Source organism: Heterocephalus glaber, unplaced genomic scaffold (assembly GCF_053883595.1).
Source record: "Heterocephalus glaber isolate CG9 unplaced genomic scaffold, H.glaber_assembly_v1.0 deba00000071, whole genome shotgun sequence".
Classification (NCBI taxonomy): domain Eukaryota; kingdom Metazoa; phylum Chordata; class Mammalia; order Rodentia; family Bathyergidae; genus Heterocephalus; species Heterocephalus glaber.
Window position 1 is genome coordinate 27,954,576 of NW_028258137.1, and position 24,781 is coordinate 27,979,356.

At 52.1% G+C, this 24,781-nt stretch overlaps 1 protein-coding gene across 9 annotated transcripts; it reads right to left on the reverse strand.

Annotated features, from left to right (window-relative positions):
- Nucleotides 1-4,621: 4,621 nt before the first annotated feature.
- Drc7 (dynein regulatory complex subunit 7) lies at nt 4,622-24,277 on the reverse strand. Of its 9 annotated transcripts, none has more exons than XM_013071608.3 (18): nt 24,237-24,277; nt 21,299-21,526; nt 20,533-20,707; nt 19,356-19,481; nt 18,815-19,009; nt 16,953-17,114; nt 16,310-16,528; nt 13,097-13,225; nt 10,780-10,909; nt 9,666-9,794; nt 9,342-9,470; nt 7,975-8,195; nt 7,002-7,217; nt 6,396-6,506; nt 6,207-6,317; nt 5,859-6,053; nt 4,992-5,131; nt 4,622-4,905 (listed from the first exon to the last, which is right to left on the reverse strand). In XM_013071608.3, exons 2-18 carry the CDS (start codon nt 21,490-21,492, stop codon nt 4,812-4,814), a joined length of 2,676 nt encoding a protein of 891 aa, XP_012927062.1. In that variant the 5' UTR covers nt 21,493-21,526; nt 24,237-24,277; the 3' UTR covers nt 4,622-4,811. The 9 variants fall into 9 exon arrangements, with proteins under 9 accessions (XP_012927062.1, XP_004843208.1, XP_021112656.1 ...); XM_004843151.3 differs by having other exon boundaries at nt 10,837-10,909; nt 24,177-24,252; XM_021256997.2 differs by having other exon boundaries at nt 24,177-24,252.
- Nucleotides 24,278-24,781: the final 504 nt, after the last annotated feature.

Below are 24,781 nucleotides of genomic sequence, written 5' to 3' on the forward strand. Positions count from 1 at the left end.
CGCCCAGATTTTCCTACACTCACACAAGGCTAGTAGGGCCATTTGGTCTCTGTATGCACACCAGAGCTCTAAGGGGTAGGAATTCCTGTTCCCATTTACAGATGAGGAAACTGAGGCCCCAGTTAAAGTGCTTGTAAAAAACCACATAGCCGAAAAGTAAGGGCCCCAGGACTGGAACCTTTGTTCTTAAAGCCAAAGCTTGGGGGATTTCCTACTCACCTGTACCCCAGCAGCAGCAGCCGCACTAGAGGCAGAGGGTCCACGTCCCCCGCACGTGGTTCTGTTCGGGAATTTATTGAAATAACTGATTAGGAGAATGACATCGAGCCAATATTGGTCAGCCTGCATTCCTCCTCAGCTTTTTATTATAAAGAATTACAGAGAAAATTTGAAAAGATTCTATGATACCACCTAGATTTTGACACTTGCCAACAGTTTGCTACATATGCTTTGTGTATTTTTTCCAGAACCCTTTGAAATTTATAGATAACATAACATTTCAATCCTGAGCGTGTAGCTCTTTAAAATAAGGCCCATGCCGGGGATTTAGCTCAGTGGTTTCACAAGGACCCGAGTTCAATCCCCGGTACCAAAAAATAAAATAAAATAAGGCCCTTATTCTACATAACCATTGTTACATCAAAGAAAATGTATCCTGTCAGTCACCCCCAAAATATACTTAACACTTTTTTTTTTGTAGGAAACTGGTTGGGGGTGTCACTCCGTGGTAGATTACTTGCCTAGAAGCCATGGGTTTTATCTAAATTTCCTTAACAAGAACCAATCCAGATTCAACACACTTGGCTCTTTAAAATTCATTCTATTTCTTTTCCTCAACCTTTTTATTTTAACTCACTAATCTCTTGAAGAAATGAAGCCTTTTACCTTGAAGATTGTCCCACTTAAAGGATTTATCTGTTTTCTTCTAGTATAATTTTCCTTTCACTTCTCCTGAATTTCTTGTTAACTGGAAGTTAGGTCCAAAGACTTGGTTAGACTCATGACATGCATTTTAAAACACCGAAGTATAGTACACATACCCCGGGTAACATACTGTGCAAGGTCGGTGAATTTTCACAAATACCACCACCATGGTCAAGAAGCAGAATATTACCAGCACCCAGATGCTCCCCCAGTGTTTCTCTGTCTCTAACCCTCGTTCCCCAGAAATGACCGCTATCCTGACTTCTAACATCCATTAATTTCACCTGTTTTTTACACAATGGAATCATACAGTGTATACGTTATTGTATTTGGAATCTTTTAGTAATATTATACTTGAGAAATTTGTGTCATCCCATGTAATTGTGGCTCATTCCTTTTCATTGCTCTACAGCAACCTCTATATTCTTAGCATTTGGGGCTGGGTATCCTTTGTTGTAGGGGGCTGTCGTGTGCCTTATGGGATGAGCACCCCTCGTCTCCACCCACTAGATGCCAGTAGCATTCTTCTAACCAGTTAGGATAACCCCCCAAAAAATCTCAAGACAACTTCACTAGTCAGCTTTTCATTGCTTGAGCGAAATACAGTGGATTCCTGACTTACGAACTCCATTAGTTCCCGAGGGAGGGTTGGTTATAAGTCAGTACAGCTGAGATCTGGATGTTCACCTGGATTCACACTATAGAAAACAAGAGACAAATGAGTCTTCCATTAACCTAATTAACCCAGTTGTCCCAGTTGTAGCTTGAGGGTCCACTGTACCTGACATAAACAACATGGTTTCAGTCCATGGAGAGCAGGATCCAAGGCAGAAGCATCATGGTGAAGGGCACGGTGGAGAACATTGCTCACCTCACGGCAGCCTAAAAACGGTGGGTGAGGACGAGCCAGAGAGAAAGGGGCCAGGGACCAGACAGAAACCCAAGCTCACGCTGCACACCCTACCAACCACTCCCACAAGTTCGCTTTACTAATCTAGCTGTCTCTCAAACCATTGGAGTTAGTAATCATGATTAACCAGATTAAGCATTACTTCTGTTGTGTCCAGAGGTGTGTGTACCACACCTCAGCTTTACTCTGCTGTCTGAGCAGCTCACTAGGATTCGTAAACCCAGCCCCAGTAAAGGATTACAGAGGCTAAGTTTACAGAAGGAAAACAAAAACCTTTTTTGAAAGAAAGAAAAGAAGCAGGGGACACACAGCTACCTTGTGAGAAGGTAGAGGGCTCTGGAAAGATGGAGGACCCATGGGCGCATTGTTCCCAGCCCTTTTTATTAGTGTGGCAGAAAGACACCCCCCCCCCCCCGTTTGTCATCAACCTGATTGGCTATTTCAGGCCCTAAGAACCCTTAATTTGGGTGTCATGATCTATGTGCAAATTCCTACATGAGCCTTGCTTTTCCTTTGTCCTGTCAAGACCTTTGAAATTTATGGGTTTAAAAGGACTTTACATACAAGGTCAAGTTAGCAATTAAATAAAAAGAAACAATATAGAATATATATATATGGGAGGGCGTAGGAAGGGGTAAGGGGAGGGGGAGGGGGGAGGAGGAGGAAGGGGGAGGGAGCTGTCTTTTAAGTGGCTGCCCCTTGTCTCCTTTGTTAGGTGGGGAGGGGCTGGGGCTGGCTAGGCTAACTTGGTTAGGGTGCCTGCCTGGTTTATCAGCTTTCTCTTGTCTTGTTAATTGCAATCTCAGTAAAGTTTTAACTTTTTCTAGTCAGGATTAGCCAGAAAGCCCAATAAGGCCTTTCCCTATTTACAGACTCCTTTCCCCTACACAACCACAATTTATGTCTCAATGCTTTTCCTCCCTGCTACTGGGGATTAAACCCAGTAGCACCCTGGCCCTGAGCTACATTCTCAGCCCTTTTAATTTTATTTTTGGGACAGGTTCTTGCTAAATTGCCCCAGCCAACCTTGAATTTGGTGATCTTCCTGCCTCGGCCTCCTGAGTAGATGGGATTACAGTCATGTATCACCACACCTATCCTTTCAGTGCTACTGTTGATGAGCATTTGGGTAGTTTCTAGTTTGGTGCTCTTAGTTTTTTGTTGTTTTGTTTTGAGACAAGGTCTTGCTTTGTAGTGCAGGCTTGCCTTGAGTTCATATGTAGCCCAGGCTGGCTTCAAACTCGAGGCTTTCTTCCTGCCTCAGCCTCCTGAGTTCTGGGATTATAGGCATGTGCCACCATGCCTGGCTGGTCCTCTTATTAATAGTGTTGCTGTAAACATTCTAGTACATGTCTTTTGGTGGATAATTGTCTTCTGTTTCTGTCTTGTTTTTGGTCCTGGGATTTGAACCTAAGACCTTTTCCCTGAACTATAGACCCAGCCCTTTTTAAAATTTTGACACAGGGTCTCTCTATGTCACTGAATTGCACAGGCTGGGTTGGAACTTGCAATACTCCTGCTTCAGCCTACCAGAGTGCTGGGATTACATGTGTGCACCACCACACCTGGCTTCTACTTCTGCTGTTTCCCCTTGTTCATTAGGTAGGTGGATAGCTGGATGAATGGACGGGTGGGTGATATGTTGTTGGTTTCTTCCCCATCACTGTAACAAAATACCTGAGGGAATAAACTTATGAAGACAAGAGGTTTTTTCATTCACAGGTTTGGAGGTTTCAGTCCATGATTGTGCAGACCCATTGCTTTTAGGCCTCTGGTAGGAGGACAGCACATCATGGCAGGAGCACGTGGCAAAGCAAAACACCCACCTCATGGCCAGGGGCAAAAGAAGGAGGGAGAGGAAGATACTGGGGTACTGAAGTTCCTTCTGGGGCCCCTCCTGCTGGACCCCACCTCTTAAAGCTCCACCCTCTCCCAGCAACACCTCCCTGAGGACCAACTCTTTCAATACCTGGGCCTTTCAGGCACATTCAAGATCCAAACTACAGCAGGTTGGCAGAGTTGACCCTAGAAGTGGAACTGTTGGGCCACAGTTAAACTTCAGTAGACACTGCCAGTTTCCCACAGTGCTTGTACTGATTTGGACTTCAGTGGGAAAGCTGTTTATGAGTTATTGTTGCTTCCCATCCTCACCAGCACTTGTTATACTGGTTGATGTGTGGTGGCATTTTATTTCCCTGGAGACTAATGAATTTGATTTTCATGTCCTTTGCCCCCTTCCCCTTTTTGAAACAAGGTCTCTCTATGTAGTTCAGGCTGACCTTGAACTGACTATAACCAAAGCTGGCCTCGAACTCTCAGTGATCCTCCTGCCTCAGCCTCCTGAGTGCTGAGATTACAGGTGTGCCCCACCACATTTGCCTGTACCATGTTTTAAGCTAACATTTACTGAGTGCTTTCTGGCTGGCATTTCCAGTCCTCTATGCTTCATGAGCCTTATTTAAGACAATAGTGTCATCTCCATTTCACAGATGGGCAAACAGTAAGAAGAGGAAGTGGGATTCAGGCCCTGGCACTCACATCAAGCCCCTGTGTTCTGGAGTGTGCACCTTGGCTTTACCATTCCCCCTCGGGGTGTGGGGCCACCTCACCATGTGGAGGTCTAACGGGTTGCTGGCAGTGGCCGTGGGACCGTGTGCAGAGGTGCTGTGGAAACTTCACCTTCCAACTGAGAAGGAAGCAAACGAGGAAGACAGCCGAGGTGGGTGGGAAGGGGGTGGTCCCAGGCTACAGGTAAAGAAGGGCGGGAGAACAGATGGACTGCAGCTTATGCATCCGAGGCACAAATGGCAAGTAAAAAATGTTTTTATTTACAGGAAAACGATGAGAGGTGGGAGGCAGTGTGACCGAGGGGCCAGGCCCGAGGGAATGGGCATCAGTGGGGTGTAAGGTGCACAGGGCTGGGCTGGATAGGCTTCCATTTCATCTCTGACAGCTTCCTCCACGTGCCCATGAGGAGTCAAGCGAAGACTTTGAGGAACTCTGCCAGGCGTGGATCCTTGTAGAGCTTTTCCTCCAACGCCAAATACTTCAGGGGGGCCAGCTCCTTGTGTCTGAAACAGAGGGAGGAAGGAGGGGAGTGGGGGTTACCAAGCCAGGGTGCAGCTTTCAGGGTCCTCTCTGGCTCTCACCCCCTCACCGATTGAGCCGCTGCTCCAGGATGCGGATACGGAACATGGCCTGAGAGCAGTAACTCAGGTACAAGTCTTCATCCTCTGGTGTCAGGGTCACCTGGTTCTCCTGGTACCACTGCTGCTTCTTCTGCAGCTCCTGGTTCTCCTGTGGCCATAGCGAGACAAGCGGGGCCAGATGACCCTCACCCAGGCTGCAGGTGCCATCCCATTGGTCACCAGACAGCCCCAGAGGGGTTGGCCCTGCCAACCCTCCACAAGCCAGAGAGCGAGACACAAGGCTCCCAGTAAGTCTTGGATAGAAGTCATGTTTAGAGGGATGCCATGTCCATGAGATCAAAGCAGGGTCACCCACATGTTCTGGACAAGTTATGGACATTTTCAGAGCCTCCAATTTCCTTTCTCTGAAATGAAGCTTACTGTCCCCTACCCCTGCTCCTTGTGGTTCTCTATGTGAAGTCTAAGTGAGACCCTGCATGGGAACTGTGTGGTGTGTGCCTCACCCACAGAAAGGAGTCGAGGATTGGGAGTTGTAATGCTGCATCCATCCATCCATCCTCTCATGTACCCGCCCATCCAGCTGCCTGTCCATCTCTTAGCCTATCTCTCCATCTCCCTGTCTAGCTGTCCACCCATCCACACACTTGTTTATTCATTCATCTCCCCACACATCCGTTGATCATGCTTCCCTCCCCTCCATCCATCCATCCACAAGAGCGAGGAAGAACAACCCATCTGAAAGCCCCAAGCACTGACAAACTCATCCCCTCATGGGTCCCTCACAGATCTGTGTGGTGCTGGGTTGAGAGCCCTGGGCCCATCTTCTGGATGAGGAGACCAAGTTCTCCTCCCCTTCCCTGCCCCAGCCACCACACCTTCTCGAAGCGGGCCTGGATAAGGTTGGCCTTGTCGATGAGCCGCTGCTTGAAGTCACCGAGGCACGCATCCTTGAGGTGCACAGCCTGCACACGAGTCAGCTTCTCACCCGGGGGCAGCTGGGCCAGGAATGGAGCCAGGTAGTCCAGCTGGGCCTCCACCTGCCGCAGGTGCTCCTCGTGCATCACACGCTCCTGGGGGGTGGGGGGCAGCTAGGTCAGCAGGATCTGCATTCTTTCTCTGAACACCACAGGCCTTGGCTTGGCTACAGGCCTTGGAGGGGAGCTGGCCTGGATCCTGACTGAGGGGCCAGCAAAGGCCAGGACAGGGCTGGAAGAGAGGCTCACCATGGCCTCCCGATACTCCTTGCTCTTTTCGTTGCGCTTGGTGTCATAGATGGAGATGTTCAGTATGTGTGCCTCCTCCTCTTCCTCTCGAAGCTTCAGGATCTCCAGCACCTGAGTTGGGAAGTGACACAAAGTATGATTAAGATGCCCCCTATTACTTCCTTTGCCCTCTCTCCTGTGGGCCCCCACCTCCAGCTCGGACTCCCAGGCCTGGTGTTTGGACAGCTTCTCCTCATTCTTCAGGTGCATCATGGTCTCGTACTGGTAGAGAAGCTTCTTGGTGTGCTCCATGGGCTCCACCTGGGACCAGAACCATCACAGTGACAGAGAGGCCCGTGGGCCTGGGACCATCTGGTTCAAATCTACTCCTGCCATGTGAGCTCAGGTAAAATGCTTAACCTCCCTGGGCCAGTTTGCCCATTTCTAAAAATACAGGTAGTAAAAGACAGAGGGGCTGGGAAATGTGCTGGCAGAGTGTGGATTTGACAAGGATGCTGGGCACTGCAGGGGTAGAAGGTAAGAATCTTCTCCCCTCTGGCATGTGTCCCTGGGATCTGGGGCCTGCACTGACCAGGGGTGGGACAGGGACCATGAGGAATGGTCTCAGCCTACTGGATTCTCATTTTGGGGGGAAAGGGAAGGGTCACAGATGGGAGCTGTGGGTTTTCCCTTGGGGCAGAGATAAACTTCCGGGCTGGCTTCAGGGGCGTCCACCTCGGTTCTGCAGAGTCATTAACAGGACACGGGGTCCAATCCCTTCTCACCCACTCTATGGCCTCCACAGGCCCGGCCCACCTCAAAGCTGATGCACACGTCTGATGTCATGATGATCTTGTTGCCCTTGCTGTCCACCTCAGAGCGCTGCAGGAACTCGCGCTTGGAGGCAGTGATGTAGTCATCACGGCAGTGGTAGCGCAGTTGGATGCGCTCCTCGGAGATCAAGAACACACGCTCTGCCACATCCTCATCTGCGGGCTTCGCTGGGTTTCGGGAGAACCGCTCTGTGATTTTCTGAGGGGCCAGAACATACATAGGATGAGGAGAAGGGCATTTCTGTGGATTCTCCATGGGCAGAAGCAATAGACACTTAGGACACAAGTCTAGGGTTGTTTGGGGACCATGTAGAACACCCCAGCAATGGATTGTTGGGTCCCCATGCATTCTCAGGGCCAGGTCCCCCCCAGCCCTGCATGGTGCTGGAGCCTTTTTCCAGCTCCCTCAACAAGACTGCTTGGTTGCCTCAGATGGGGAGATGGGGAGCTCACCCCCCTCCAGGCAGCCTACTCCATCACTAGACATCTCTCACTGCTAGACAGAGCTTCTTTGGATGCAGCCATTAAGCTCAGTTGCCAAATAATGTATAATTATTTGCAGAGAAAAAATGCACAATTTAATGTGAAATGGGTAATAGAGGGTTTCTAACCCCCACACCCACCCACAGATGTCAGTTAAGTTAGAAAAGATCCTCAAGACCAAACCTATTAATCCAGTGATGTCTGGGATGCCATTCTATTTTATATTTGTCTTTATATTTGCCCCATATTTTCCCGATGTTTGGTCATGGTGTGTATCTGTCTAGAACTAGAAGGAGATAATAGCCCTGTGGGCTGAAGGCTCAGACTGGTCCCAGTCAGCCAGGGATCATACAGCTGGTAGAATGCTTGGCTTGTCATCAGTGCCTCCAGAGTCAGGGCTCTCCTTGTCCTGGAGTGACTGCTATGCACCACAGAAGGCAGGCAGCCTGTCCCCAAGCTCAGTGAACTCTTACCAGTATGGGCCGGGGGTTCGACTCTGTGCTGGTCAAAGTGAGCTTCTTGAACCTGGGCCCAAAGTTGATATGGCGGTAGGAGAGGAAGTCTGGGCGTCCTTGATAGTACTGAGTCATTGTCCTGGGAGTCTCCTCCCATTTTATCAGGCCGTCCACACGGGCTGTTTCATAAAACTCCATGACACGGTCATTCTCAGGCTCCATGGACTTGTATGAGTGCACTGGTGGAGGGAGACACCTGCGTGAGGACCAGGGGCCACACTGCTGATGTGGTGACCTCACCCCAGGCCCAAGGAGGAGGAGGTGGCTCCACGTTACAGATGAACGGTAGCTGGACCCGATTCCCCATTGCTGAGTGTTTAATTTGTGTCATTTGTTATTAAAAGCAACACCATGATAACCACCTGCACCATGCAGTTTTCTGTTCCTGCCCATTATTTGCTAAGACTAAAGACTCCACAGTGGAATTGTTGGGTCAAAAAGCGTCTACATTTTTTTTTTTTTTTTTTGTACCAGGGATTGAACTCAGTACCTTGTGCCTGTGAGGCAGGCGTGGTGCCACTGAGCTAAATCGCCGGCCCTAAAAGTGTCCACATTTTAAGGTCATAATTATTCTGAGAGCTAAGGATTGAACGTGGGCCTTGGGCATGCTAAGCACACTCAATACCACTGAGCCACACCCCAGTCCAAGGCTATTATTAATCTATTTTGCCTGATTTTCCTCTAGAAAAACTGAACCAATTGGTGACCTACCAGCAACAACAGGGAGCAACTGTCTGCTGCTTCCCACACCCATTCATTCCCAGCAGGACCAACTTTTCATCTTTGCCAGCATAAGGGCTGTCAGATGGTCCCTTACTAGTTTAATTTCATTTTTTAAATTTCAACTACCAAATGAGGCCATTTTTTCCAATGAATATTGGCTCTATACTCTTCTTTGGTGAACTGCTGGCTAGGGATGTTGATTCTCTTCTAAGACATCCCCCTCCCTCCCTCCCCAAGCTCGTGGGCTCCAGGCCGTGGCCACACTGTGCACACTCTGCCCTTCGTGATGCCCTTGAAGGGGAGGTTAGTTGGCTTTACTGCTCAGCATCCTCACCCACGCTAAATGTGGCCCACACTGGGTGCCCTCTGCCGGGTTTCTGCCCAATCCCAGCCTTGACCTCTAGGCAGGAACATGACCCTGGCCTTGACCTTCCTGCAGGAGTGTTGGCCATGCTTCCTTAGATCTTCCAAGTTCCCTGTTGCATATCTGGTTTGCTTAGGGAGCAGATACCTGGAGGCTGGTTTCTCCCCCAACACCCCACTGTCGTGGAGGCTGTTCTAAGGCATGTGTCACCCCACCACCAGCTCCTGGCTCCACGAACCATGCAGAGCCCGGGGGTGGCCCGGCCTGAAGTAGTCAGTGTGCAGGCTTGTGCTGTTGTTTATGTGCTTCAGCTCCAGCATGTCCTCCCGGTTCTGATACCACTCCTTGATCTCCAAAATCTTGGTACCTGTGGGGCCCAAGGTTGCTCGCTGCAGCTAGGCCAGCCTCCCACTGTTCCAGGCACAGAAGTTAGCAAAGCTCACATTTACACTAACAGTAGCAGTGACATGCCCAAAGTCGCAGGGCATATTGGGGACCCAGCTCTCCTGCCCCCACAGCTTAGCTGCCCCTGTCCCAGCCCCCAGCCAGCACTGTCCCTTACACTCCAGGTCTTCGTAGGTGGTGAGGCGGCACACCAGGCCATTGCTGTTGAGGTACGGGGCCCATTTCTCCAGCTGTGCCCTCCTGTAATGCAGCACCTTCTTCCCGTTCAGGCAGTGGGTTTCAAATGCTGTGAGTGGGCACGGAGGTGCTAGGGTCTCTCCTTCCAGTCTGGGGCAGGGAGGGCCAAACCTGCCTGGCCACTCATCCACCCCATAGCAGTATGTGCTAAGCACCTCAAGCCCTGAGCCCCTCCTAGGAAGAAGAGAATGGTCACCACCACTGGCTCCAGACCTAGAGATGTTCACAGATCTGCCCAAGAATGGGATTCACGTGGACTAGAGGATGGGCACCGGCCGCACCATTGTCACTGTCAGGTGCTCGCCTGTGCAGATCCCTCTGCCAGGAACACAGTCACCTCCTGCCCTTGCTGGGCTGAATCCAGGTCCTTCAAAATTTAGCCCACTGAGCCGGGTGCGGAGGCACATGTCTATAATCCCAGCACTCAGGAGGCTGAAACAGGAGGATCACTGTGAATCTGAAGCCAGCCTGGGCTCCCTAGTGAGTCCAAGGCTGGCTTGCACTGCATAGCAAGACCCCGTCTCAAAAAACTAAGAAAACAAAAACAAAACTTAGCTCAGTGTTCTGCCTGCCCTCTGCCCAGTCACTTACCCCAGGCTGGCCTGTGTACTCCTCCTCCTCTCTAGTACCCACCCCCTGTAGAGATGGCCTGTGCCCTCCCTGCGGTCTGGGGCTCCCAGATGGGCACCTAGGCAGGCAGCAGACCTGAGCACAGGACATACGGTGCCTACTCTCCTGCCATCTCTGCCTGCCCTTCCCAGGTCCTGACACCCTGCTCCATCTGCTGTGGGTACTGCACATGGCCACTCCAGATGGGCATCTGAGGGAGGGAAGGGCTGTGTTCCAGTCCTTAGGGGTCCTGATGTCGACTGAGCCCTTACTGTGGGTCAGATGAATCAGGCCCTGGCCACAGAGCTGGCTGTGGGGCGAGGGAGGGAGGGAAGATAGGAGGGAAAGAAGTGCAGGAAGCGTGGAGAGGAGGGGCCAGGGCAGCCTCTGCCTGTCGCCCTGCCCGGCTGGCTGTTGACGGACACCTTCCTGGAGTCCAGGGATGGTTCTGGAGAAAGCACTGAACACGCATTGGCAGAGACCTTCTGGGGAGATGTCGATCTGCTCCACCCATGAGGACGGCATATCGAAGCTCTTATCCTGGTTCTCCTTGTCCTGTGGGGAGAGGGGTCGGGTGGGTGGTGCTGGCCTCAGTCCCCACCCCAGCCAAGGCAAGGGGCCCTCAGCTCGCCTGGGGAAGGTGGAGGTCAGGAGTGCAACCCAAGATACGGAAGTCAGGAGGAGTCAGCTCAGGCAGCAAGCCCTGCCCGCTGTCTGGCGTGGCCCACACTCCTGAGGAGTCAGGTGGACCCAGCCCCACCCCTGTCCAACGCCAGCTAGGCAGCCAGCTGCTTAACCACTTAACCAAGGCTGCCACCCTTAACTACTCTGAGTTTCAGTTCCCTTAACTCTTGAGAGGGCTCAGTGATGTAAGGGCTCAGTATCTAAAGGGCTTAGGGGTTACTGCCAGGCTGTTATTCTTACTGTCTTTGTTTTCCCGTCTGTAAAATAAGGCCTGGTGTAGACAAATGGCCCTCAAACTAGGTACACACAGACACTTGAATGAGACTTTCTCAATGTGTAACTTTTCTCCCACAAAGATTGCTCAGATCTGCAATGCCTAGCCATCTAATTGTGATTTCTTCAGGAGACACAGTGGGAAAGAAGTCAGCAGTGAGCTCTGGCAGAAATCTTAGAGGTGGCTGAGTGCTGATTCCTAGAGATGGCATCTGTCAGTCTTGGTGGAACAGGGTTTCCCAGCCCAAGGACGGACCCCTGCTCGGGACTGAAACTGTGGCACAGCACTAAGTATGGGACCTCCAGGGGCCAGGCTGCACCTCGGGGCCAGCAGGGGGCGCTTGTGTCCGGGATTTACTGCTGGGGAGGCCCCCTGGAGAGAGCGCTCCATCCCTTTTCCAAGCCAGTCACAGCACTGCCCAGGCCAGGCACTTCACACCTGCAGGTTCAGTTTCCTTCAAGTGACCCCAAGAGAGCAGCTGTTGAGAACCCAGACTTTGGAGCCAGGCTTTTAAGTTCAGATCCCAGCTCTGTCATTTACTGGCTGTGTCCCTTTGGGTCAGTTACTTAGCCCCACTGCGTGTAAGCGTCCCTTCTGTAGAAGGGGACGATGGGTAATATTTTGGATGATGACACTGGTATCCACCTCTCCTGGGGGTCGTGGAGGTTTAAATGCGTGAATTCAGGCTCAGCACCAGAGCAGAGCTGGATACTCAGTGGGGACCAGGTGGATGCTGCCTGTCGCACAGGCGTTGCTTTGTGTCCCTTCAAATTCACACGCTGAAGACCCCCCCCCCACGACTGCATTTGGAGATAAAGTCTTTAAAGAGGTAACTGAGTTAAAATGTGTCCCTCAGAGTGGCCCTAATCCAATAGAGCTGGTGTCCTTACGAGAGAAAGTCAGGACACAGACTCATGCAGGGAGGAGACCATGTGAAGACTCGGAGAAGATACCATCTGCAATCCCGGGAGAGAGGCCTCAGAAGAGACAGCCCTGCTGCCCCTTGATCTTGGACGTCCAGCCTCCAGAACTGGGGGACCCACGTTTCTGTTGTTCAAGCTCCTCCAGCTGTGGTACTTTGCTACAGCAACCCTGGCAGCCTAATGTACCTATTATCGTTACTATGAAGGTGCCTCCTCTGATTTCGCATACAGGTGAGGAAACTGAGGTTCCCAAAGACAGGACATTTGCCCAAGGTCACATAGCCAGACAAAAGGCCCTGGGGCCCCTGAGCCTCCCACACAGACCTGCCTGGGAGGCCCCTAGCTGGGACAGCAGAGGTGAGCCTGATGATCTAGGATCTGGGGACAGCGCTGGGCCAGTGACAATTAGAAGACCTGATAGGACAGACAAGAAAGGCCTGCAGGGTGTGGGGGATCACAGTGGCTCCTCGGGATGAAACTGAAGAGTGGTCGACCCTAGGGCTCCCAGGGGCTGGCAAAGAGGCTCTCATGCCCCCACTCTGAGGCTGAGCTTTCTATAGGAGCAGGACAGCCCCTGAACAGGGTAGGTTGTTGGAGGTGGGCAGGAGGCCCAAACTCAAGGCCCAGCCTTCCTCTGACCCACACAGGGAGTCCTGGGCAGGCTCACTGGATGTGTCTGGACCTCAGTTTGCCCTTCTATAAGATGAGGGCACCTTCCAGCCCTTCTGCTTTGAAGGATCTGTAATCGGTCCACCTGGTCCCTCTTCCATACGCACACATGGCTTGGGGGAGCTTTTCAGGCTGCCTGAAGCAAGGCAGCATGCAAAGTCTTCCCCTGTTCCCCACCCCTCCCAGACTCACCAGATCTTCTGTGTCATTGTCATCATTCATCCCTTCATCCTCTTCCTCAGTCAAGGACAGATGAGGCTTATCTGTCCCCAAGAGCATGTACTCCCACCTCACAGAGTCTCCCAGGTCAAAGACCAAGTCCTGGAGAGGGAAGGGATCAGCTGAGTGCTCCCCCACTTCCGCACCTTCCCTGCACCTCCACCTGCTCCACAGGATCTGGGAAACAGCTCCCAGAGGCAAGCAGGGACAGCTCCAGGTGGCCCGAGCGTCCACGTCCAGGGAAACTGAGGCCCCACAGAGGAGGGGTCAGCACTCCCTTCCCATCGCCCAGTTTCCCTACAAAGACATCCTGCACCAGTCTCTGGGAGAGACATGGTGACATTCCTGGCCGGCTGGGACAGGCTGGGTGTGAGGTCACTCTGCACCTCTGGGGAGCAGCCTGCAGTCAGACCAGTGAGATTTTATCAGAGGGGATCTGGCAACCTTCGGGGAATGGCTGGCTGCAGAAGAGCCTCCTTGTGCTTCTTACTCCTGTCAGGGAGAAGGGAGCTGGCAGGGGCACAGGTGCACCCAGGCAGGTGAGGGCTGCTCTTTTCCCTCCTCTCACCCCACCTGTCTGAGGTCAGGATCGCTGTTTCCTCAGCAGACAGTTCCCGTGGGTGGGGAGCACCTCTGTGGCTATCCACCTCGCAGGGGACATGCCACCCCCACCGTGTTCCAGGAGACCAAAGACTAACTTTGCTGCCTGCGAGGAGCTTTAGCACTCAGCGGTGCTCAGGAGGCCCTGGGGCTCCTGCTTGCTGTCCTGCTCAAGTCCTGGGAGGGATGCTGAGTGCCACTCTGCCCTAGCTGGGGTGGTGGCTGGAGAAGTGGGACAACTGAGGACAAGGAGGGCCAGGGGGCCCGTTGATGCAACAGTAGCTGGGGATAGTCAAAGTGTGGCCAAGAGGAACCCAGTTACACAGATGTTTGTGTTTCTTTCCATTCTGTCCTAACCTCTGGCACGAGTATCAGTGGTAAACAGTAGGTATATGTTGCTCCTTTACTCAAAGTTCTGTTCCTATAGAAAAAGCATCACTGCATGGACAACTTCTGCCTCCAATGTGCCCCAGGCTTCCTTCCTCCTCCACCGCCCCCCATGCCATTTCAAGGTTCTCGGGAGGAACAAGCACTTCTCCCCCAGGGCTCATGTGGCAGTGACCATGAGGATCTCTTCCTTCAGGCCCTCAGTTATGCATGTCTGCCCCTCTGGCCTTCATCTCATAATTCCTTTATCTCTGTCATCATTGTCCCTCACCTGGCGCAGGTGCGGGGTGTGCTAGGTTGGGGGTGTAGGTGCCCCAGGACAGGATGAGGACCTGCAGGCCGGAAGAGGGGCTGGAGGACTACAGCAGTGTCTACAGGGCCATTACCCTTCGGGGACACTGGCTCTGGAGAGGACAGGCTCAGCCCTGCCCCTTCTGTGTGGCGTGGGAGAAGCGTTTCGCTTCTCTGAGCCTTGGTCTCCTTATCTGTGAAACAAGAGTGCTAAGAGCTAACACTTATTGCGTGGCCCTGGCTAAGTGTTGTTTCCCTACCTCTGTGAGAACTGAGACCCTGACATCAGGGTCCTTAAGGGCGGTAGGGGTGAAGTGTCATCTGCTGAAGGTAGAAGTTTCTCTGTCTTGGAACTTTTTTTCTTCAGTACTGGGGATTAAACCTAAGGCCTTCATGCTGAACTACATCCCTGCCCTTTGTATTCTTTATTTTGAGACAGGGTCTCACTAGGCTGCCCAGTGAGAATGTGTGATCCTTTGCCTCAGCCTCCCAGAATGCTGGGATTACAGGCATGTGGCACTGCACCCAGCTTCTGACTTCTTCCCAGACACAGACAATTTTCCCTCCACTGTGTGTTCACTCCGCCTGTCTCCCACAGTGGGTGATAGTAGTCCCTTGGAAGTCACATTAGAATAGGAGCAAAAGTGTTGAGGATCTACCTTTGGAAACTGGCCTGGTCAGGAATAGAGGACCTTGGAAATAAGAAGAGTGCAGGACTCCGAGCCAGAAGGCCGAGTTCAAGTCCAGCAAGTCCAGCGGGCTTACTGGTTTTCTTCTCCACCATACCGGGGGTACCCTGTGGCTGGAGCTGTGCCTGTCTTGTTCCTGGGCACCTGCCTTGGCGCAGTGCTACCATTACAGGCCCACTGGAATCGCTAAGACGACAAGGCCCGAGGCGTGGATGGACTCCTGGAACTTTCACCCCTGCTGGTGCGAGTGTAACCGGCACAGTGATTCTAGAAATGAGCAGAATCTTCTAAAATGAGACATGTGCCTCTCCTAAGTATCTACTCAGCAAAAATGAGTACGTGTTTCCTGAAATATATGTAGGAAAAGGTTCACAGCAGCACTATCCAAACATCTAAATGTGTAACTATAGAATAGAAAACTAAGTTCTGTCATGCTTAAATAATGGGGAGTTAATAAGCAATGAAAATGACCAAACCACAGCTACACACAAAATGTGGATGAGTCTCACAAAGAGCTAGGGGGAGAAAATGCAGGCATAAAGGATCTACACTGTATGATTCAATTCATAGAATCCTGAAACAAGATGAAACTGATGGATGTGCTTAGATTTGGGATAGTGCTCAATGATGGGGTTAGTGACCAGCCAGGCGGGGGGCGGGGCGGGGGGCAAGGGCCCTTCTGAGGTGCTGGTCCTGGCTCTGTGGAGGGCTTAGGGTGTGAAAATTTAAAAACATACATTCATGTGTGTGTGTGTGTGTGTGTGTGTGTCAAAGTCAGTCAGATAAGTTAAAAATACATGCACACATAACTTGAGATTCTCTTGCCTCAGCCTCCCTCAGTGGTGGGATTAAAGATATGTGCCACCATGCCCAGCTCTCTTTCTTGATCTGAATGCAGGGAATAAGGGCATGCTCCATCCATAGGAATCCACTGGACTAAATGCTTAGGGTGTGCACATGTGACAGCACATAGCTTGTATTCCAATATGGAGTTTTAAAAAAGCTCATTCAGACAATGGACATTTTTAAAGGACGCACAAGTCCAAATGGAGATGTTAATCTTATCAGAATGGTTACTGATGGCCAATGGCACAGGCTATGAGGATTCAGCCACGGGAAAGTGAGATGCCCTTGTGGCCAGGAGGCAGCTCTCCCCAGGCCACCCCCACACCTCCCTCTGCCCTCCCCTCATGCCTACTACCCCGTGACCACAGGGCACCTTGCAGCAGTTCCGGCAGTCCTGCATGTTGATCCAATAGTTCCTGTGGTTCCAGAGGCTCTCGATGCCCAGGAAGTGATCATCCTGGATGCTGTAGCTGCGGCCAGTGAAAGGGTCGATGAAGAAGCTCTCAGGCACCTCTCGCTTCCCCAACAGCACCAGGACCCAGCAGTGCACCCGAAGGCCATGTAGGGGGTCAGGCTTCGCCCTCTCTGCCTCCTGCACAGAGAAGGTGGTGGTGACCACCTGCCAGCTGGGTGTGTGTGTGGGCTCGGGGGTCCAGACCTCTCCCTGGGGCTGGGGAACCACAGGAGGGACCATTGCCTGGCTGCTTCCATCACCCACCTCTGAGCCCAGTGTCTAAATGAATGAAATGGGGGCAGGCGCAACTAGGTCTGGGGTCACAAACTGGGCTCTGTGCGGGTCTAGGTACTGGGGCTCTCCTGGCTCTGTGTGTCGAGGTTCTGGGTGAAAGTAGGATAATTCTTTCCTTAGGTAAAGAGTTCATGGGTGAATCCAAAGAAAGGAACCATTTGGCTTCCTTTCCTCATCCTTCCAGGAGAACTGTGCCCATCATGGTCCTTAGGGTGTCCCTAGCAGTGGCCACTACCGCCCAGCGGGGTGGAGGCCACAGGGGACCCACCAGAAGGTGCTCTTCTTCTTCTTCCCACCACCGCTTCTCCTCCTGGGCTTTGGCCTCCTTCTGCTTCTTGATCTCCTGCTCCTGCTCAAACCTGCTGGTCAGGTCCCGTGGCGGTTTGATGGTGTACTTCTTGGGCTGTGCCTTCTCTTTCTTCTTGACTGTCTGTCATCCAGCAAGAGAGGAAGTGTGATTGGCCCTGCACCACACCCTTTGCAAGGCTCCGAGGGCTGAGACCTCTCGGGCCTGGCACCAGGGCCTGGCAGCTGCTCCTGGAGCCTGCAGGCCTAGTGGCCCCTACAGCAGAGGGAGTGGAAGGTCTGGATCTGAACCCTCTGGGTCTCAGGCTGTTCCGTAAACTGGGTGAGAATACTAGGAAACTTCTCTGCAGGCTTGTGCTGCGGGGGACAGGAAAATGCCCACATGAGGTGTCCATCAGGGCAAGGAGGGGCTCAGGAGGCAGGAGTTTCTCCTCTTCCTTCCCTACGCCAGCCTAGTGTGACCTGGATCTGACACAGAAGGTGGGGCAAATTATGGAGTGTCGGATTTTTCAGATCTTGTCATTGGAGGGTTTCACCTGTTGACTCAAGGTATGAATTTGCATGCCCAAGAAGGAAGTGTGTGTGTGTGGGTATGCACATGTGAGTGGAGATGTGCATGTGTGAGTGTGCCCGTGTGTGTATAAACGTGTTAGGTGGTGGAAGTGTTTCTAGGGAAGAGCATGGCAGGAGCTGCAGAAGTGGGCCTGTGGCAGTTGGAGGAAGAAACAGGGAATCTCCAGGGTTTAGAGGCCAGCACACCCCACTATAGTCCCTGGGTCTCCCTGCACCTGTGGTGTGACTTGGGCCATGTGATTTTACCTTCCTATTTCATCTCAACAGACCCATCTGTAAAATAAGGGCCATAACATCTACCACTCAAGGCTATTGTGAGGAGTAACCGAGTGTGTGGACATAAACATGGTCTGCAAAATGAAGTTCTCTGCATCAATTACTTGTTGATATAATATTGATTATTAACATTTGGCTAATAAATTCGTGAGCTCAGAGGCCTTTGAAGCCGCAGCCATGTTGGAGCTTTTGATCCACCTTTCCTTGGGAAGCAGGACCTGCTCGAGCAAGGCTTGCCTGGGGACCCCCTTTTCCTTGCCTTCCCTCCACTTGAGCCTGGGGCTCAGGTGCTGACTCAGTGATGCAGGTGCCGTGCTTCCTGCTGGAGGCCTCAGGTCCCTGAGTCCCCATCCTGGGTCTCCTGGGCAGCTTGACCCTGATCACAGAGTCCTGGAGTCCATCCAACTCATGGAAAGCACTATAGCAGGACTATTTTCCGCATGTAAAGCAATGGCTTGAAGATTCTGATCTCTAAAATTCGTTTAAGAGCATGTCATGTGTTCACAGCAGCTCTGGCCACAGGGGGAAAAAACCACCACTTGCTGGAGGGCCACTTTTTTTTTTTTCTAATAAAAAGGGCCTTTTTCCCTGGGTAGGAGGAGAGGATTGAGAATAAAATCTCTGTTCACACATCCATTATTTCCTTAGATGTGAGTGGTAAGTGGATTTTTGTCAAATGCATAGGGTAAATGTGGAACAGGTCTTGGTGGGGGGTGGCATTCACCAGTCTTAACCAGTGGAACATAGTAGCTTAAACTAAGTCTCATGAGGCAGGAGGGCCAGCCAGTGTGGACAAATGGGCTGTGTGTGATGCTGAGGACCGAGAAACACCAGTGGTTTGGAGTATGGACTGGAGGGCAGCCAAGGGGCAGCTTAGTGACTGAGGTGCATCCCTGTGGCCAGGGCAGAGACATGATCTTTTAAGGATGATGGCATAGCACGGGATCTGTGCATCCTTGGGGACACTGGCCGTACCTCTTTGGGTGTCACGGTGAGTGGGCAGACCTCCCGAGTCAGGTCCATGTTGCACAGAGCCTGGGAGCCATACCCATTGACGCAGTAGGCATCGTAGCCAGCACCAAGCAGCATGGAACAGAGCAGCGTGCTGAAGTCGAAGCAGTTCCCCTTCTGGTGCTTGAGCACCGTGGTTGAGGAATACAGGTGCGAGGGCTGTGGAGTGGGTGATCAACATGGCCAGGCCACTGACCCTCAGTGTCTCCTACTTGTCCAGGGAGCTGAACTGAGGGCCACAGGCAGCTGGGCATCCCCCCACCATGCCTTTCTACACCTTCTAGAGTCATGGAGGCGGTTGAGGCAGAAAGAGGCAGAAGAAGCAAAGAGGCAGTGCCCAGGGGCCCTTGGACGAGTAGCCAACTCTCTCTGGGCCTGTTTCCCAATAGAGGGTCTCTGAGGAGCTGTGTCCTGAGCCTGGCTGAGCATCCTTCCCTCAGACCCTGCCTGGCTTCTCATCTTAGGTCTACTGTGGCTATGGATGCAGCCCATGCAGAGCACCTACCGGCTTGAGGGGGTCAGGCAGAGGCACCCTGGTGAGGAAGTTGGAGACAAAGTTGGCACAGCCATCCCAGTTATAAAGGTCTGGGTAGGGCATCAGTGTGGGCCGGATGGTAGTGCTCACAAACTTCTGTAAGGGGAGAGATCATGCCAGGGGGCCACGCACAGTACGGACTCCTGAAATCCTATACCTGGAGTGGCCTCTTTCCTCCAAAGCACAGGGAGACCCGGGGAATGGAGGCCCATGCAGCAGGCCAGGCCTGAGGGCCCTGGGGTAGCAGAGCAGCCCCTGGCTGGAAAGGCAGCGTCCAGGTCTGGCATATGGCAGCTGTCGGTGGAGCAGTGGCAATGGCTTGGAGGTACCTATCATATGATCAGCACTGAGACAGAACAAGCTTATTCAGATTCTCGGCTGGGAGGGCCTGAGTGAATCCCTTCCTCCAACCCCCAGGTACCAATGGGGGAGACTGAGGCCCAGAAAGGCTAAGTGAGCTGGCCAAGGTGACCCAGCAAGTCAGGGCTGAAGTAGATCAGGTCTCCTGCCAAGTGTGAGGCCCTGCCGAGGCCTACAGAGGTTCTGGGTAGGAGCAGCTCCCGGGTGTGCTCCAGTTTTAGAGGTGGACCCCAGCAGGGAAAGGGCAGAGAAACAGAACAAAATAGACCAGGACTTGCACCAGGACCAAAGCACTGGCTTCTTCCTTCCAACCCTGTAACCCTAGGCAGCTCCCTGGTTTTCTCTGGGCCTCAGTTTCCCCATCTGTAGATGGAATGGCATGGAATTAATCCAAAGGTTGCAAAACAGCAGCCCACAGGCCAACAGTGCCCCTCTGCCCCGTTTTATCTGGCCCACATGGAAATTTCTAACATTTGTGTCAACTGCCACCTTCAGCAATCAGATCCCCATTCAAACCTCATTCCATTCCCTTTTTCCCTTGATTTGCTAATCCCAGGCCTCAATGTCCCCTGCAGCAATCAGCACTGCCTCCTACAGTGGGCCTGGGCTTGCAGGGCTGAGTGACCCTGAGCATGTGGCTCATTGGCATTTGCTGTTATGCTGCAGGGACTAAAAGCTCAAGACTGGCAGGAGACCTGCTATTCAGTGGAGACCTCAGAGAACCAGTGTCACCTCCCTCTATCCTGTGCGCCCCACCCTGGGCCCAGCCCTCTGGTCCCAGCCTTACAGGCACTTCACACTCATTCAGGGGCTGCAAGAAGAGGGGCACGCGGTCCGGGCACAGGTGGCTGTACTGGCGGGAGAAGTTGTTGGCCACCTGCAGCAAGTGCTCCTCCTTGAGTGTGTTGGTTTTGTAGGAAAGGGGCAGGTTGGAGATGTCAACGGTGTCCTTGGTTACGATCCTGCACCACAATGCAGATGGCATCAGTCCAAGTGAGGCTGTGCTGGGCACTCAGGGAACCCGCTGTCGACCTCTTTATTAATCCTCACAGCTACCTGGGAGCCAGGCATCATTATTGTCACCTTTCTTTCTTTCTTTCTTTCTTTCTTTCTTTCTTTCTTTCTTTCTTTCTTTCCTTCTTTCTTTCCGTCTTGTACTGGGGATTGAACCCAGGGAGCCCTGAGCTACATCCCTAACCCTTTTTATTTTTTCTTTGGAGACCAGGTCTCATTAAGTTGCCCAGGCAGGCCCCAGACATGTACCTCCTACCTCAGCCCCCTGAGTGAGTAGCTGGGATTACAGATGTGCACCACTGGCTAGCACCAGCACTTTTAGACTGATGAAGGAAAGCACAGGGAGGTTGAGTGATTTGTCTAAGGTTACACTGCCATGGAGAAGCAGGTGAGCACTTGGACCAGACCACCTGAAAGCAGAGCCCTCAGTCTTAGCTAACTCCCCTATGTCCTCTATCTTCCTCCCAGGCTGATTACCACCATTCTGCCTGGCTCTTCCGGCTCCCAGCTCTGGTCTGCCCTCACCCTGACACACTCACGGGGGCTCTGCTGGTGTGGGCATTTGAATCTCCAACAGCTGCTTCCCCAGGTCTCGGAGCATCTCCTGGGTCAGGGTGGCTTCTTCCTTCTGCACCTCCGCTGGCCTCGTTTTCTCCACCCTTTCAGCCCGCTCAGCAGCCTCCTCCCGCTCGGCAGCCTCCTCTTCCTCCACTTTCTCCTTCAGGACCTCCATTCTGGTTGTCTCTGGCTGTCTGGAGATGATGTCTCTGGAGGGAAGGACAGATGTTCTCAGCACCACTCCTGTCGGGCCAGGCAGGAGCCATCCAGACCACCTGCATGGCCTTGGGCATGGTTTCGGGCGGTTTCAATCACTTAGGGAAGTGATCCCTGCTACACTTCCATTAAATTAAGGAGAAAGTCTCTGGTTGGTACATTTCTAACACATCTACACTTTTGGCACATCTGTAACACTTCTACCACTTGCAAATCAACAAAGGCACTTAGGACTCAGGTTGGAGACACTTAGCACCCCTGGGCAGGAGCAGCTATCCCAAAGTCCCTAATGTGGCTTTGCTGTCATTATCTTTATTTTTTAACAGTTACCTTCTCTTTCTGGCAAGTGATGCTATTAAAGCTACATAGCATAATGTTTCCTATTAAGATATATTCATTACGGCCAATAAGAGACTTGGCTTAAAGAAAATTATTCCAAATAGTAAGGTGATAAAAAATATGACAAAAAAAGAGAAAAAAAAAGAAGGTGGCAGGTGAATGATATCTCATCTTGCCAAACTAGAAACTGAGGCACAGAGAGAGCATTAGCAGGCTGCTGCCAAGGCACCTTGACAAAGGACGTGGGGTGACAGCCCAAGGAACAGTCATCATTCTCTGGTCCACACTGAGATGCTATCTAGGCTCAGGTACCCCCAGGAAGGCCTGGCCTATGGCCACAGAGCACAGCCTCGCTTACATGGATTCCTGGTCACCTACCCAAGAATGCAGGTCCTCTTCCTTAGAGCAGAACCCACTTTTTGGGGCCAGCAATGTGCCTGGTTTGAAATGCTCTGATGCCCAGACTGTCCTGGCCTGTGAGGTAACCTGGTACTGGCCAATGAGAGTGAGCAGAAGCTGCTGGGTGGTGAGTTAAGGACCTGAGGCCCCCTCGCCTTTTCCTGCCTGAAGCATGCACATGAGGCAGGAGGTTGGCAGCCTGGGCTTGCCTGTAAGGAGTCCGCACATGAGCACCAAGCCCGCCTGCTAAGGATACAGTAACAGTGGAGAAATGAGGAGGCTGGGGTTCCTAGTAACACTACTGAGGCCCAACTGCCACCTCCAGATTTCCAGTGCATCTGGAAACTCAGCCTCTCCTTGGATCCCTATTTTAGGCTACCCAATGCCATCCCAGGTGACCCAGAAGTCCCCTGCCTCCAGCTGGGGCCTTTCCACCACCAGCCCTTAGATCGGCTTTCCTAATGGCAAACAGGACAAAGGTCCAGCACCCTGACCCACCAGTAATGGTGGGAGACATTGGGGGCATGGAAATAAAAGAGCAGGGTTCCCTCAGATTTGTCCCCCTGGAGAGGACCCAGCACTAAGAGGGGGGTGGGCTGGAATGTGGTTGAGTGCAAAGCATTTGCCTAGCATGAATGTGGCTCTGGGTTGAATCCCTAGCACCACACAAAGGGGCTAGGGCAAAGGGGTACCCAGCTCCCCACTGTTCACCCCTGCCCAGGCCAGCTCTGCCTCTTGGGGAGCTGAGTCACAGTCCCCTGTCAGGACTGAGCTTTGCTAGGGGAAGATCTGGTTCTGCCAACAGCTCCTGGTGGGCCCTCACCCCTTCTGGGCCTCAGTTTCTCTTTCTGCAATAAAAATGGGGACTTTTGGGGGTGTGGCTAAGTAGAGCGCTTGCCTAGCATATGCAAGGTTCTGGGTTCCATCTCCTGCACTGTTAAAAAATAAAAACAGGAAAATAAAGTTGCACACAACTTCAATGTGGCTAGTGAGGCCTAACTAGCCCAGCTGGAAGTTCAAAAACAGAAAGAGGGACGCCCTTCTGTCCAATTCTGACAATGTGTCCTGGGACTCAGGAAGGGCTAGAAGCACTCATTGCAGGAGGTCAGCCTGCCTGAGTCCCAGGTAGGTGAGGTCTCCTGTCCAGTAGGGCCTGGTCAGGACTCCAGTTCCCTCCAGCCAAGCACCACAGCTCGTCGCCAGATCCAGCTGTCTGCATCTCAGGCAGAGAAGCAGAGCCCAGGGAGGCCAGCTGGTAGGGTGGGGACCATTCCAAGGAGTGCAGTTTATTGCACAGCTGCTGCCGGCCGGGTCCTATGCTAAGGGCTTCGTTTAACCTTGACTGACTCTAAGAGGCAGACAATCTTACGGGATGCACTTTGCAGATGTGAAGACTGAGGCTTAGAGAAGTTAAGTGAACTGCCTAAGGTCACAGCAGTAAGTGGCAGATTAGGGATATGAATCCACATACCTCTGGCTCTGAAACCTGTGTGTTTCAGATCCTCAGGAGATGGCAAAGTTCTAGAGGGATGGTGGGGGTGGGGAAGTGGTGAGCAAGGAAATAGCATGGGAAGAAGCTCAAGGGGTCGGGGGTAGCTGGGGCAGGCATTCAGCCCAGGGTCATGGAACACCTTTGTCAGAGATGGGGTTGGAGCCAGACCTGTGACACTTTATTTCCTCCTCAGCTACAGCCAACGTGGGGGGAGTGTCCCTCAAAATTCCCTGGAACCTGACTAACACAGGCCCTGCACACCACTCCCTAGCAGCAACCTCCTCCGCCTCCCCACTAAACACACACACACACACACACACACACACACACACACACACACCCCAAAATAAAACAAAACTTTCCCAAAAAGATCAGGGCTGGGGGCTCCAGCTCAAAGAAGCTTCTTACCCTACCTGCTTCTTCTTCCCCCTGCCAGGCAATCCAGCCACCCCAGGCCCCTGCAGTCTCCTTACCCTCTGTGGACAGCCTCACTATCTGTTAGCCATCTCCATGGTTACAGCTGAGGGCTGGTCCTGGGAGAGGGGGCTTCTGGGAAATGTAGTCTTCTGTGATCACCGAGGTCCCCAGCCTTTATAGGCTGGTACGGTGGAGGACCAGTGTGCCAGAGGTGATTGTTAGTTATGCTTTGAGGAATTTTTGTGAGTCAGTTATCAAGCACAGGATTATTAAAAATTAAATGATAAATACTTACAAGGAAGTAAAAAAACCTACAAGGAAGTAACTATGTTGAAAACAAAAGTAATAAATACTCAAAACTTATCACTTCCTAATTTTTTCACTCTATTTTGCTTTCCCCTGGGCTCTTGAGGTTGTTTATATTTGAGGTGGTTTCTGTACAATGGAAGCACCACATATCTCTTTCCAGCTTCCATTGAATGATGTCAGAGCAACAGCTTAAAACTGGCTGTGGGATTATTTCACCTTGGAAATGAGCAAATGCTACAGACCAGGGCTTTTTCTTCAGGAAGCCAATTGTTAAACATTTGTCAAGCTGCCC